The sequence below is a fragment of the Mesoplodon bidens genome, assembly GCF_964165515.1.
Source record: "Mesoplodon bidens genome assembly, chromosome: 15".
Classification (NCBI taxonomy): Eukaryota; Metazoa; Chordata; class Mammalia; order Artiodactyla; family Ziphiidae; genus Mesoplodon; species Mesoplodon bidens.
Window position 1 is genome coordinate 87,901,058 of NC_138171.1, and position 13,278 is coordinate 87,914,335.

General features: G+C 63.7%; 1 protein-coding gene across 5 annotated transcripts in view; it reads left to right on the forward strand.

Annotated features, from left to right (window-relative positions):
• PRKAR1B (protein kinase cAMP-dependent type I regulatory subunit beta) overlaps window positions 1–13,278 on the forward strand; it is a 97,859-nt gene that overhangs the window by 63,842 nt on the left and 20,739 nt on the right. For all 5 annotated transcript variants that reach the window (XM_081255452.1, XM_081255451.1, XM_081255453.1 and 2 more), the window contains exon 7: window positions 9,067–9,225. In XM_081255452.1, the coding sequence (XP_081111578.1) occupies window positions 9,067–9,225 (159 nt within the window). The remainder of the gene's footprint in view (window positions 1–9,066; window positions 9,226–13,278) is intronic.

The following is a 13,278-nucleotide window of genomic DNA, read 5'->3' on the forward strand; positions in this document are numbered from 1 at the left end:
GAGTGAGGGACCCAGGCTCCGACTTGGAGGGGGGAGCACCTCCTTCAGTCGCCGGCCCCTGCAGACTGAGCCCACCCTGCTTGGATGGCGGTGTCCTTGCCTGGGGGCCCCGCGTGGGCTTCTCCAAATGCGGGGCTCGGCCTGTGCTGCCCTCCCTGCAACCTCCCCCCCAGCCCCTCCCCCTCCTCCTTCGGCCTCCGTGAGTGTTGTCCTCGCGGCTGGGCGTCAGCAGTGCATCTGCCCCCAAGGTTTCCTCTGTGGCCCTGATTCGGTCCAGCTTGTGCACCTGTTCCCAGGAGCGTCTGGTTAAGGCCGGCCCCCGCGGCAGACTGGCCCCCGCGCCCCGGGCTCAGGACTGAGCCCATCCTGGGGTTCTGGAGTCCACGGTCCCGGCACCGTCAGGGCACATCCGAGGGGCCCCCGAGTCAGCTCCAGGCCCAGGATGCCAGTGTCGGGGACGGGGCAGGGATGGGGCACTGGCGGTCTCCACACGCCACCCCCACAATCCGAGCCCCCGTGAGGTGGGGTTCCCGCTGCTGTCTGGCAGTGCCGCCCCGGTGCACTGACCCAGCCCAGTTCTCAGGGCTCGGCTTCTGGCACTGCCAGGCCATTGTGGAGGGGCTGGGGGGGCATTTGCTCACTTGTGCCGCCAGCAGCATGTCTGCGTCCATGTGGTCGCGTGTTCTGGGAACCGGCGGGCGGCCCTCGGCTTCCGGAGCTGGTGGCACAGGAAGTGACTCACCACAGGGACGTCAGGGCGAGCGGCACACGGAGTCGGGGTTTCTGTCCGTCCTGAGCGCGGGGCCTGGACCAGGCCTCTGGGGGCGGGGGCTGTTCTGTCTCACACCACAGGCGGAAACTGAGGCAGGAGCCGCGGGCCCGGGGCAGCCACGGCCGCAGAGCGGGTGGCAGATGGAGGATGAGTGTGGGCTGCGGCTCCGACCCGGACCCAGGCTGCCAGCAGAGCCACCTCCTGTGGGCTTCGCTTTGGGTTAAAACAACACCAGCCCAGGAAGCAGAGGAGACCGACGAGGCTGCCTCGTCCCGGTGTCTCCAGAGCTGCCCCCTTCAGAAGGGCTGAGGGGTCGGCTGGCTCCAGGCTCAGGTCCAGGTCCTTCCTCGGGCCCTGACCCCTGTGTGGGCTTCTTCTGCACCTCAGTCCCTCTGCTGTCACCATTGTCCATCCTGTCCCCCGTCCTCCGTCCCTTTCTTGTTTTCTTTCTTTCTTTTTTTTTTTTTAATAAATTTATTTATTTAGTTAGTTAGTTAGTTTTGACTGCGTTGCGTCTTCATTGCCGTGTGCAGGCTTTCTTTAGTTGTGGCCAGCGGGGGCTGCTCTTTGTTGCGGTGCGTGGGTTTCTCATTGCGGTGGCTTCTCTTGTTGCGGAGCACGGGCTCTAGGCGCATGGACCTCAGTAGTTGTGGCACGTGGGCTCAGTAGTTATGGCTTGCGGGCTCTAGAGCGCAGGCTCAGTAGTTGTGGTGCACGGGCTTAGTTGCTCCGCGGCATGTGGGATCTTCCCGGACCAGGGCTTGAACCCGTGTGCCCTGCATTGGCAGGTGGATTCTCAACCACTGCGCCACCAGGGAAGTACCCCCTTCCTTGTTTTCTTGCTCAAGTGTCGATTGAGCACTCATGTGCTGGACACTTACAAAGCCCTGAGGATACACCTTTGGGGACGTGGCCCCTGCCTTTGGGGTTCATAGTCGTCGGGGAGGCACCCTGGAAGGACATTCCCGGTGCGCATCTTGCCTCTGAGCCTCTACCTGTCCTCTCCCTCTGTTCTTACTCCTGCTCTGACTTGCAAACTTCTATGCATCCTTCGAGACCCCACCCAGGCAGAGCCACTGGGCTGACGGCCGAGATCGGGGCTCTCCCTCATGCACAGGGTCCCACAAAGATTGGGTCCTGCTTTCTAGCCCCCGGAATGTCCTCCCTCTTCTGCTTTCCTTGGAGTCACAAGACTTCTCTAGTTCAACCCCGAAGATGTTGCCAAAGTGCCGACTCGTGTCATCAGAGCGTGTGGCTGAGAGTTGAAATGACCCTGGGGTTGGCACGTCGGAGCCCGGGTTCTCCCCAGTGAGCAGATGCAGGGACGGCTGACCTTTGGCCCAGAGCCCTGTCCTTGTCTTTCGAGGAGCCTCAAGGGCCCACTGTCGGGGTCCCGTGAGATGTGCCTCCCCAGCTGGTGTGGTCCACGCAGATGTGAGAGCCCAAGGCCTGTGGTTTCCTGGCTGCTGCCTGGACCTGGGCCCTCATGCCCGGAGTGGCAGCATGTCTGTGTTACTCCACGTGTGGGGTAGGGTGGAGGCCCTGTGGGTGCCCCCAGTACGTCTGCCCCGCCCTCTGTCCCCATTAATCTACCTGCCACCACCCTCCTCGGCAGACCCCGTGCGCAGTGGAGGTGCCCTCTCCCTTGCAGGGAGGAATGGCCCCAGGTGCTGGCGGCCACCTCCCCTCTGAAGGTGTGAGCACACAGGAGGGTGTGAGAGGCGGGCACCCCCTGGACCCACCACTGCCTGAGCGGAGATGCTGGAACCGGCCACAGGGCTGAGCGCTGGCAGGAACCCTACCTGATGGGTGGTGGGTCCGGGGTGGGGGGGCTGTCCCTCGAGACAGGCCCCTTGGCCCCAACCACTGAGCCCTGGGCGTCCTTGCCCACTCGCCCCATCCGGACTCAGGACCCCCGTCCCAGCAAACTGTAGAGTGCCAGGTGCTCTCACCTGCTGGCCCGCACCTCCATCTGTGAGTGAGGGGAGGGGCTGGCTTGGCCCACTTGTCTGGGCAGGACCTCTCCCGGCCCCCAGGGATGTCAGTCACCGAGCCAGGTCTCTCCAGGCGGGGGACATGGGGAGGTGACTGTGTGACGGGGAAGTGGGGTCACTTGCTGTAACTGGGGTTACAGGCAGGTCCAGCCCTCCCCGCAGCGGCTCAGGTACGAAGGCAGCTGTGAGATGCCTGAGCCCGGATGTCTGGGCACTGTGGGCGGATGCCACTTTCTGGCTGACTCTCCAATTCGGGACCGTCAGCCCGGATGGGACAAGGCGGTGACTTGGGGGCCGCCCCTCCGTCAGTCTCATCAGAGTTTCCAGCTGCTGGTGGGCGTGGGAGGGCCGGGCGGGGCGAGGGAGCCTGCAGAGGGAGCTCCTGTGATGTGGGCGTGAGCGCAGGATAAACATGCAGGGCCCGAGCCTTGTGGGTGAGGCCACGTTTAAAGGAATCAAAAGATGCTCAGTCAGGAACCTGGGGTGAAAAAGTGGGCTGCTGGCTACCAGCACACATTCTAATAATGACTGTTATCACCGCTCTGGGTACGAAGCTGCAGCTTCTGCCAGGCCTGGTGCCATGTTTTGTTTGCTCCTTTCTGGCTCTGCCTTCAGAGGAGCAGGGGAGTGACCCCTGACCAGGGACTGGCCGCTTGTGAGGGTTCCGAGGGTGGCTTTTAAGGCTTGAGTGAGGCCCGTCTTGTGAGGGCGGGGGGAGTGGAGACTGTGTCCATCACGTCGTTGCCCTGAAGCCCCCAGGACGTGGGCTCCCATCGGAGGCCCCATCCTGGCCTTTAAAACGGGCATGGTTTGGGGGTGGTCATCCAGAGCCCCCCTTCTGCAGGCTGGACACTGCCCTCTGACCAGCGGCGCCCTGGGGTGGTGGGGACGGCCAGGTGACCGGATGCCAAAAACACCAGCTTGGTTTAAATTACGGTTTTCCAGAGAGATGCGGAGAGTGCTGGCTGCAGTGTGTGTGTCACCAAGAGCTATAATCCATTTTCCTAAGTATAAAAATATCTCCCAATTTGTTTTATTCGTGGAACGTAGCATTTCCACTTGAAAGGACACTCCTCGGCTGACCTTACAGGCTCAGGAGCACGGTTCCTCCCCGATCCTTCCAGGCCTTTGGTGCTTTAGGGCCTCCTTGGGGGGATCTACCCCACCCCAGGCTCCAGCCCCCCGCCCAGGGCTCCCCCTGTTTCGCAAGACGTCTGGGAGGAGAGCCATTTCCAGCCTCCAGAGGTGGGAGGGGCCTCCCGGGGACAGGGCACCCCAGGCCGTCAGGCTCCATGGGTCACGGCCCGCCAGTCTGCTTGCCTGGTGTTCTGTTTTTTATTTTTTAATTGGTAAAGTACACATAACATAAAAGTTGTCGTCTTAACCATTTTAAGTGTCCGGTTCAGGGGCATCAAGCACATTCACACTGCTGTGCAGCCATCCCCACCATTGTCTCCAGAACTTTCTCATCTTCCCAAACTGAGGCTCTGCCCCCATTAAACACTAACCCCCAGCCCCCTCCCCCAGCCCCGGGCCCCCACCCTCTCCTTGCCGTCTCTGTGACCCTGACGCCTCCAGGGACCTCAGAAGTGGAACCACACAGTGTCTGTCCTCCTGGATCTGGCTCACCTCCCCGAGCATCACGTCCTCAGGGTCCATCCACATTGCAGCAGTCATCAGAGTTTCCTCCCTTTTTAAGGCTGAGTCACATTCCACTGCATGGATGGCCCATGTCTTGTTTATCCGTTTAAATGTCGTGCCCGCATTCGTGGCTGCCACCCTGAGCCGTGCTGCTGTGGATGACGGGCTGTGCAGGGACCTGGGCGTCCTGCTCTCAGGCGCTGTCTGCTGACCGGCCACTTCCTGGGCGCTGGGTGGCCCTGGCCCCGAGCCGGCTGTGAAGCTTTCCTTCAGCTTCTCACCCACAGGGTGTGTCTGGGGGCCCAGCACCCCTCTTGGTTCCCTGCTGAGGTCCTGGTGGCCCTACTGTGGCCAGAGGCTGCTCTGGAATCACGGACAGGTGACCCAGAGCCCCCTGTGTGGTGGTGGTAATGTGACGACAGCTCGGGGAGGGGACCGGTCCTCGTGCACACCCCACACCGGGCCCTTGACGGGGCGCGTGGTCACCCCGGAAGTAAGTGGCACTTCAGACATGGATTGAGATCCTGATGGGACCCTGCCTTGTGGGACCTCGGAGAGTGTGATGTCTGTGGGGGGAGGGCGGGAGGAGGCCCAGGAGTGTGGCGGGTTCCGAGGAGGGAACCTGGCTGGCGGCTGGCCACCCCTGGGGAGCGACTGCTGACCCCATGGGGCTGGTCCACGTGACCCGGGCACCACAGACAGGGAGCTGGGAGGGAGTCTCTGGGAGGAGTTGCCTCTCAAGCAAAACCAGACAGTTGACTTTGCCCAGGTGTTTTGGGCTAAAGAGGGTTGAGGCTCGGAACCGAGTTTACCTGAGAAGAGCAGCCGACATACCTGGACTCACTTGCACAGACTCACCTGCTTGGATGCCCCGTCTCTTTGTGGCCGGAGCCTGGGAGCTGGGCCATTAGCTTTTTCTCACCATCTGTGAAACCAAAAACAACAGCGGCTGGCACGCCCAACTCGCTTCCTTGCCTGGGCGGCTCCGGGTTGTGTGGGAAGTGGCTGTGGGGTGCAGGGGGGCTGAGGCCGCAGGATCCCCCATCCAGTGTAGGGGATAACTCAGTGACTGATTCTGTCTCCGCTCACCCAACAGTTATTTCAGTTGAATTGCTGTTTTCTGTGGAGTCGAGTGTGGAACCGAATTGTCCCGGGTTTGGGGGCAGGCGGGGAGGCAGCCCCCCCCGGCGTTCCCAGCTGCTGGTCTGTTTTGGCGGGGCCGAGGTCCGCATCTCAAGTCCCCCTTGATGGAAATGCAGTGCTACCTGTGATGCTGCTTCTGGGGTCTCACTAAGCAGATTCTTGTGCCTTCAGCCCAGTCACCGTCTCCACCTCCGTCCAAAGTCGAATCAGAGCTGGTCCATCGTGGGCAGGCATCAGCATCTCCTGCTGAGATCCTGGCCTCTGGGTTGCACCCCTGGGGTTCTGATTCAGTCGGTCATTGTCGGGGGTTGGGCGGGGGGCGTGCACCTGGGTTTCCACAGGTTCCCAGGTGATGCTGTGCACCTGGTCCGCACACCACCTGTTGAGTAACGTGGTCGAAGGCTGTGTTTCTGGGACGCCCCTCACTCCTCCCTGCCCGCCTCCCGCCGCCCCGAGCTGGGCTCCAGCTGCAGCCCGGGGAGCATCCCAGATGTGAACCTGGCCTCAGCCGTGCTGGAACCTTCTGGTCCTGAGACGAACATCTCCCTGTGTGGTCTTGCTGCATCCAGTGCCTTCCGAGTTTAGTCCTGCCTCAGGGCCTTGGCCCGTCCTGTCCCCCCGCCTCAAATCTCTTCCCCCTGGTCTTTCCGGGGGCCCCTCAGGCTGGGCTCGACGTCCCCTCCTCAGACGTCCTCTCTGAACCGTCTGGACTGTGGCCCCGCCTTCCCTTTTCTGCAGGGCCTGCGCTCGTTTTCATGACAGTAACGCTTGTGTGATGGTCACCGACCGGTCGGCCGGTAAGTCCCGGTGGACAGGAATCCGCACTTCACCACTGAAGCCAGCAGCTAGAACGTGCAGGGCACCCAGGGTGCTGGGGGTGACACGGGGGTGACAACGAGTGAACGAATGAACGAAGAACAGCCGGGCGGGAGCTCTGGGTTCAGCCGGAGAAACCGAGGCAGCGGCGGGAGCATAGCCCAGTAGGGCCTCCCAGCACTTTTCTTTTAAAAGAAGGAAAAACAAAAATGAAACAAAGCACGAAGTAGCCCCTTTGCGTGCCAGCTGGGGTGGTGACAGAGGCCAGTGTCCCGAGAAGGAAGGCCCTTTGTGCTCCGCAGGGCGGCCCTGGCCCGTCCTCAGCTCTGCACAATGCTCTTCTCTGACGCCTCTGGGGACGCTGTCGGGACCTCGGTGAGGAAGGGGTCCTCACGGCCCCCTGGTGACGCGCTCCGGCCCAGGTGCCCTTGGTCCTGTGTGCCCTGCGGCGGCAGCTGCCTACGCGTTCTTTGGGGACGCACCCTGGGGAAGTGGAGGTGCAGCTGCTGCTGGTGCCTCTCCTAAGCCACCTGCCCTGTTCCCTGGGGGACCCTGTGCTATTTGGCGGGTGATGGGGGTGGCCTGCCCCCCACAGCCATCCGAGGCGGTGGTTCCTTCTCCCCCTGAGGTGGGAGCAGGGAGGCCGCACACCCTCCCCAGGCTCCGTGTGTCTGGCGAGGCTCCCCACCCGAGATCCGTGGTCCTCTGAGCCCACGTCGCTGTGGTGACCCTGCACCGAGGGAGCAGGCGCGGGCGCCAGGGGAGGGCCGGCTGGTGCAGCCTGGGGAGGCGGCGTTCAGCAGATCGCGCGAGTACCACGTGACGCCGCCAGCGCCACCCCCACCCCCTGCATCACCCACGAGAGTGAGGGCGCTTAGTCACACGCGAGAAGGTTCGAGGCCCCCTTTGGAATCAGAGCTGAAACTAGACGGCACCCATCACCGACAGCCTGGGGAGTGGCGGTGCAGCCGTGAGCACGGACGGACCGGACCCAGCGCTCAGACTCGCCTGGCACAGAAGGACGTGCTGGGGTTCCTTTCAGCCGCACCACGGTTATCTGAAGGCACCTGAGCCCTCGAGGGGCTCCGGGAGTTCCTGGCACCTGGAAACGCCCCGTGCCCTGACCTGAGCGGTGGGGAGACTCACTGCGCTGCGTGCTTAGGGTCGTACAGGTTAAGGTTTGAGAGTTGTATCCACGCTGAGAGGATTTTACAAGCATACAAGCCCCGTGAAGGGAGGACCAGCCGCAAGGGGAGCTGGTGCCAGCCCGGCCGTGCCTGGGCCACCGTGACTGCCCCTCCACAGACTCTGGTCCCCTTTGAGAAAACCACAGGTGGCGGCTCTGGGGATGCTGTCTGTGGGGGAGCATCTCGGGGCAAAGCCGGGCGGGCACACTCCCTGCCTCGTGGGAAGGATGGTCGTCGCCCTGACTCCTCGAGGGCCTTGCTGAGTGGAAGCTGGTGTCTCTTCTCCGCGACACCCGGCAGGGGCGTCGTGCAGGCTCGCTGGGCGGGCAGGGGCTCGCGGGGACAGACGCGCGGGCCCCGGGTCTCTCTCTAACCTGTCAGCTCCACTCCCCTGACACCTTGTGGGCAGGCCGGCCGCTGCTCCCCAGCCTTGCTCGCACTGGACTCCGTTATCACCTGCGTGGTGCCCCGCAGGCTGGCAATTCTGTGCCTCAGTTATTATGAGGATAATGAGTCATTGATTCCATAAGAATTGCTTCCATGATTCATCGCAATCCATTCTTTCCCGACATGCATGCTTTTTGCCAATGGGAACCATTCTTTAAGCTCATTGACATCGAGGGAATGAACAGTGGTTGTGTTAATTTATAGTAAGCAAATCTGCATAATAAACAATCCGGGCCATTCTTGCAGGATGCGGACGTGCGGGTCCCTGGATAGTAGGGTCACTGTGTCGCGGGCACCGCCCTCCCAGGCTGAAAGGGAATCTTGTCCGCCTTCTGGGCTCGGCCCTCGGCGCCAGCCTCTGCTCCCATTGACCGCAGGCCTGGGCGCTTGGGTGCTGCCCGCGGGGAGCGGAGGCCCCGGGGAGGCTCGGGAAGCCTGGCTCCTTCCCGGCCACGGGGCCTGCCGGTGGAGGTGGGCCAGGGGCCGGGCTGCTCCCCGGAGCCTCGGGCAGCAGGAACAGCAGGGAGGGCTGTCTGTGAACGAAGTGGAGGGGCCCGCACGGGTGGGGCGAGAGCGCCACGGCAGGCTTGACTCCCTGGTGTGCAGTCAGGGAGCCCAAGGCCCAGGTGGACAGCCCCGTCTCAGGTCGGTGAGGAGCTGAGTCGCAGGCCGACCTGGGAGGTGGCGGGACTTGCTCTCCTGTGGACTAGGAGCCGGAGCGGTGCATCCGCCTGGGGCCTGGCCAGTCTCGTCGGCACTGACTGCTGAGGGCCTCCGCCTTTGTGCCCGTCCAGCCTTGGCTCTGGGTAGGGCTGGGCGTGAGGCGGGCGCCTTGGCCGATCCTGGGCCTGGGCAGGGCAGTGCCGAGTTCTGCCCGCCTGCAAGGGATCTGGGGGCTGCAGCGGCCTTGTGCCCTCCTGGGGGATGGAACGGAGGGCTCCCCACGCAGGAAGCAGCAGTGTAATCCCAGGTCCCCGTGACGCGGTCCCTCTGTCCCCCGGAGGTGTATGTGGACAGAGGATGGGTGGCCCCAGCCCCCGTGACACTGTCCCCCTGTTCCCCAAAGGTGTATGTGAACGGAGAGTGGGTGACCAGCATCAGTGAAGGCGGCAGCTTCGGGGAGCTGGCCCTCATCTACGGCACCCCCAGGGCGGCGACTGTGAAGGCCAAGACGGACCTCAAGCTCTGGGGCATCGACCGGGACAGCTACCGGCGCATCCTCATGGTGAGTGAGTGGTGCCTGCGTGGAGGCTTCGCCAGGGCTGGGAGGGCAGCCAGCCGAGTCTGATGCCCACCAAGCATCTCGCGGGAACCCTGGTTGTGTCCAGGTGGGGGCCATAAGTAGGGATGCGATGGGTGGCGAGTGTCGGGAGGGGGTTCAGGAAAGTTACCCAAGAGGCAGGCAGACAGCTGGGGAAGCCCCTTTTGCTTTCCTCCCCCATTCTCCTTACAACTGTCTGGAATGTGGTTGTGATGGCTGGAGTTCCAGCTGCCATTCTTGACCATGAGGTGACGTTCCCCAAGGTGGTGGAGCGAATCACTGAAGGACCCTGGCTTCTGGGGGCGCAGTGGGGCCGCAGCACCGGGCAGGCCGCTGGCCTCTAGGATTCCTTACTTGGGGACTGTCATGTTAGGTTTTCTCACATGCAGCCAGCTCCCCTCTTAGTTGGCACAGTGTGGGTGTAGGTGTGCACACCTCTGGAGGCTCACCGTGGGGCTCTCGGGAGCACCGGGGCAGGTGTTCACGGAAGGCTCCGGAGATGAGCCTGTGCGCTGAGAAGGCCCCTCCCAGGCAGAAGAGGCGGGACCTTCCCATGCCCGCTGAGTGTCCGTCCTGCACACGCACTGCCGGGTTCCCAGTGCTGGGACCCGTCAGGGAACTGGGAGGCTGACGTGCTGGTGGAGATGATGGAGTAAACATACACCTCCTGTCGACAGTTTCCACGGAGAATGATAGAGCAGAGAGGGGCAGAGGTGGGGGCGGGGGGCTGATGTTTTAAAGAAAGCCTTGAGGCCCCCCTCCCTGAGACCCCTTTTGTGATGAGGTGGTGTCGAGCAGAGGCCCAGAGCAGGGAGCCCTTGGCTGTCCAGGGGGAGAGTGTTCAGGCAGTAGAAACAGCCAGTGCAAGGGCCCTGGGGTGCAGGCCTGGCTGGCCTGTTCGTGGACCAGTGGGGAGATAGTGAGGCTGCTGGGATCCTGTGGTGGGTGGGGCCGGAGCCTGGACTCAGACTCTGAGTGCACCGGGAGCCCCAGCAGGAGTGTGGGCAGAGAAGTGGCAGGAGCCGCTCTGGACCCGGTGATGCCCGGGCACTTGGGGGCCTTCTGGGTGAGAGTGGAGAGAGTCCCGATTCGGGAGGGGTGGAGGGAGGTCCTGGCTGGCCACTCTGGTCTGGGGGTGGTTCCCTTGTGGCCGCAGGTCTCCGGGCAGAGGCCCCTGGGAGCTGAGTGCCCCGTCCTTGCGGAAGTCACGCTCCTTGGCCATCCGTGCTCACCAGTGGTGACCGCTGGGCCGAGTGTTTTTCTGCTGGTCAGGGGTGGTGCTGGAGGACCTGGGCGGGGGTGGGCTCATTCCTGAGGGCAGCCCCCAGGGGCTGGCGATGGTGTTTGCTCAAAGGCGGCCCCTGTGGGCCTGGAGGGAGGTGACCCAGGTGAGCACATTGCTGGGAGACCCCGGGGCTGGACGTGCCGCTGCCAGGTGCCCTTTGGGCCTTGGTTGTCTCCTGAAGGCCAGCCTGGGCGGTGCAGTTTCTGGGGCGCGGGCTGTGGTTTGGGATGCTCTGGGGGAGGCCTGGGGAAGGTCTGCGATGTTTAGAACAGGCTCTGTGAGCTCAGTCCCAGCTGAGCCTGGAGAGCCGGTCCTGCCCCAGGGGCCCCTCCAAAGGCGAACGAGGGAGAAGGGATTGCCGGCTGCCGTCCTGGCTCCGCTGTAGCTCCTGGTCCTTCGTGGCGCAGGGAGGGGTCAGTTCAGTCCTGGGGGCATCTGTTTCGTGTGGCTCGTCGTCTGTGCACTCGGGGGTCATCCACTGGGGGAGGCCCTGCCCTGCCCTGTGAGGTGGGTCCTCGTGGAATGCGGCTCCCGCTCTTTGGTCCTGAACCTGCCCGTTCCTGTTTTCTCCGGGAGAGCTCACTGTCTGGGGGGAGGCGCCCCGGGCACCCTCCCCCTCCCTGTCTCCTCTGGACGCACCTGGCCCGTCGCATAAGCCGTTGTTTCTCCGCCATCGTCCACGCCGAGTCAGAGCCGTCCTTGGCTGTGGGATTTTTGTGGCTGGAACAGTACATTCAGGGAAGTTCCCAAACCACCGAGGCAGCTGGCGCTTCCTCTGTTTTAATTCTGGATCCCCGGGCACTAAGAATAGCCGCGGCCGCGCTGGGAGCCTGCAGAGCCCCTGTGTCTTGGGGAGAAAATGACAATGTGGCCCACTCGGAAGGGAGTGTCCGGGGACGGCGTCCACTGCTGCATCAGCCCGTGGCTTGGGCGGACTCGGATGTGCCCATCGTGCGACGAGTGGACCCTGAGCTGGACACGCGTGGGGGACGCGGGATGGAGGCTGGTAGTGTCTCTAGGGAGAGGGCCACCCACCTCTGAATCCCAGAACATCGGACCCAAGAGGCTCCACTGCTCCACGTGCTACAGCCAGATGGACGGACGGATGGAGCTTGGCGAGGCCAGCCACGTGCGCCGCCTCTGAGCAGGACAGGGGCTCGACCCCCTCCGGGCCCCTAGGCAGGGGCCAGCGACCCCGGACTTCATTCTTTCAAGCTTCAGTACCTTTCGTTCACCCTGAATCTTACGTGAGACCCCAAGTGGGGATTGATGAGTGCAAAATCCTGTTGTGGAGTCTGGGCTGGGGTCTCCAGAGCCCCACTTGCCTGGGGGGGCCCGAGACCCCCAGAACCAGGTCCTGAGCCGCAGCGCTGAGCTCCCACCCCACCTGCTTGGGCCCCTGGCTCCCATCCATGAAGTGGGGCAGCAGGGGCCTGGGACCCCCTTCTCGTGGGAGCTGGGGCGGTGTGTGTGTGTGTGCACGTGTGCGCTTCATTTCATGGCTGCAGGGCCGGTCAGGATTGAACATGTAAGGGGAAAGGGCGTTCAGAGTGGTCGGTCCAGGTCGAAGGGTCATCATCTCACCCGACGTAGATTCCTCCTCAGCCTGGCGGGTTCGCACCCTCCCCCGAGCTGCAGCCCGGGGGGCAGGCCTGCTGTGAATGCTCTATACCCAGGGGTGTATGTGCTATGGCCAGAGCACTGCTGTCCGCCGGGACCCAGGTCCCCAGCCCATCCTCAGGGCTGGCTCAGTCCACGCAGGTGGGGCCTGGGGGGCGGTGGGCCTGGATTTCACAGACATTTTAGCTTCCAGTCTTAGGACAGAACGCTTCCCCGGGGACAGCGGGGTGCAGTGGAAGGTGCAGCAGAAGGAGCCTCACGTTGGGCATTGGGGTTCCGGGCTGGCTTCACGCCTGCGCCAGTGGGTCGGGGCTGGGGGCGGGGCCGTGTCTCCAGCTACAAGCGGCCCCGAAGTGAGGTTCCGGGCCCCGCTGCTGGCGGTGAGGTGGGAGGTCAGGAAGTGCTGCCTTCCCCTCCCTGCCCTGCCCATGCGTCCCCATCCATCTGTCCCGGGTCAGGTGAGGGCACCGGCTCTACTGCCCTGCCGGGGGGGGGAGGGGCGCGTGAGGAGTGGGCGGCTGGAGGGGCAGGAGGACACGCGAGGCGTGGCTGGTGCTGTGGTGGACGTAGATGGTTTTCCCCTGCGGTCTCTGTTCCTCAAAGTCGGCCCGACGGGACCCCAGCACAGAGATGTGGAGACCGAGGCTGCAGGGACCAGGGAGATGGGCGGAGCTGAGCCGGGCCAGGCCCCGCCCCCCGCAGCCAGCGTGGGTCCTCTGCAAGCATCCACGAGGACGAGGGTTCCAGGCCCCGCTGGCGCCTTCCCTCAGTGTGGCCTTGGGCAGGCCCCGTACCTGTGACGGGAGTTGTACGCAGGGCCAGCCTCACCAGGCACAAAGCCCACCTTGGGGTTGCCGGCAGATGCGCCGCAAAGCCCCCCAAGTGGGGGTCCTGGCAGCCCCCAAGGTGACGGGCCGGCGCCCCGACACCTGCGTGATGCATGAACCGACAGTGGGGGCTCCGGGCCCTGCCTCCCCGTCCATCTCATCCCAGGAGGAAAGCTTCCAACGGGGGGCGCCTTGGTCAGCCTTGGAGGCGGGTCTCCTTGCCCGAGGGTCCCGGGTGGCCACCTCCAGCTGTCATCCTGCGGCGGGAGATGGATGGGCCAGTTG